General features: G+C 48.6%; 1 protein-coding gene across 1 annotated transcript in view; it reads right to left on the minus strand.

Moving 5' to 3' along the window:
- FBN3 (fibrillin 3) overlaps positions 1-910 on the minus strand; it is a 124,411-nt gene that overhangs the window by 19,557 nt on the left and 103,944 nt on the right. The window contains exon 41 of the mRNA XM_017838759.1: positions 311-465. Within this exon, the coding sequence (XP_017694248.1) occupies positions 311-465 (155 nt within the window). The remainder of the gene's footprint in view (positions 1-310; positions 466-910) is intronic.

Consider the following 910-nt stretch of genomic DNA (forward strand, 5'->3'; position numbering starts at 1 on the left):
TTGGATATTAGAAAAAGGTTGGATATTAGAAAAAGGTTGGATATTAGAAAAGGGTGGATATCAGAAAAAGAGGTTGGTGGGGCACTGCCCAGGCTCCCCAGGCCAGTGGGTACAGCCCCAAGGCTGCCAGAGCTCCAGGAGGGTTTGGATGACCCCCTATAGGGACACGGGGATGGACCAGGAGCTGAACTCGACCCCTTCCACCTCGGCACATTCTGCAATCCTGTGACCACAGGGGGTGCTGTGCCAGCCCAGCCCCTCAGGCAGGGGGTGTGTGTGTGGAATAGGTGGCACAGGGGTGCCCTCTTACCCACGCAGGCCCCGCTGGGTGACAGCTTGTAGCCCGTGGAGCACTCGCAGCGGTAGCTGCCCGGGATGTTGATGCAGTCGGCGTTGCGCTGGCACAGGTTCTCCCCACTGCTGCACTCGTCGATGTCTGTGCCAAGGACAGGGAGGGAATCATGCCTGGCACCGGGGGTTGGCACCCAAAACATCGGGGGAACACCACAGGAGGGGGGATCCATCGGGATAAATTGAATTTTCCTGTTATTTTTAGCATTAGGAAGCGGGCGGTGCTTCGGTTTTAGGGTGGTTCCACACAGAGACCCCCCCACTTCCCAAACTTCTCACTGTTTATACTTTGTTAGCAATGAAATCAGGGTTAATTTCCTATAAATTCTCTTCATTCTTAGCAAGGAAATCAGGGTTAATTTCCTATAAATTCTCTTAATTGTTATCAAGGAAATCAGTGTTAATTTGCTATAAATTCTCTTAATTGTTACAAAGGAAATCAGTGTTAATTTCCTATAAATTCTCCTCATTGTTAGCAATGAAATCAGTGTTAACTTTCTATAAATTCTCTTCATTGTTAACAAGGAAACCAGTGTTAATTTCCTATAAATCCTCTTCA

Source organism: Lepidothrix coronata, unplaced genomic scaffold (assembly GCF_001604755.1).
Source record: "Lepidothrix coronata isolate B3197 unplaced genomic scaffold, Lepidothrix_coronata-1.0 Scaffold356, whole genome shotgun sequence".
NCBI classification, from domain to species: Eukaryota; Metazoa; Chordata; class Aves; order Passeriformes; family Pipridae; genus Lepidothrix; species Lepidothrix coronata.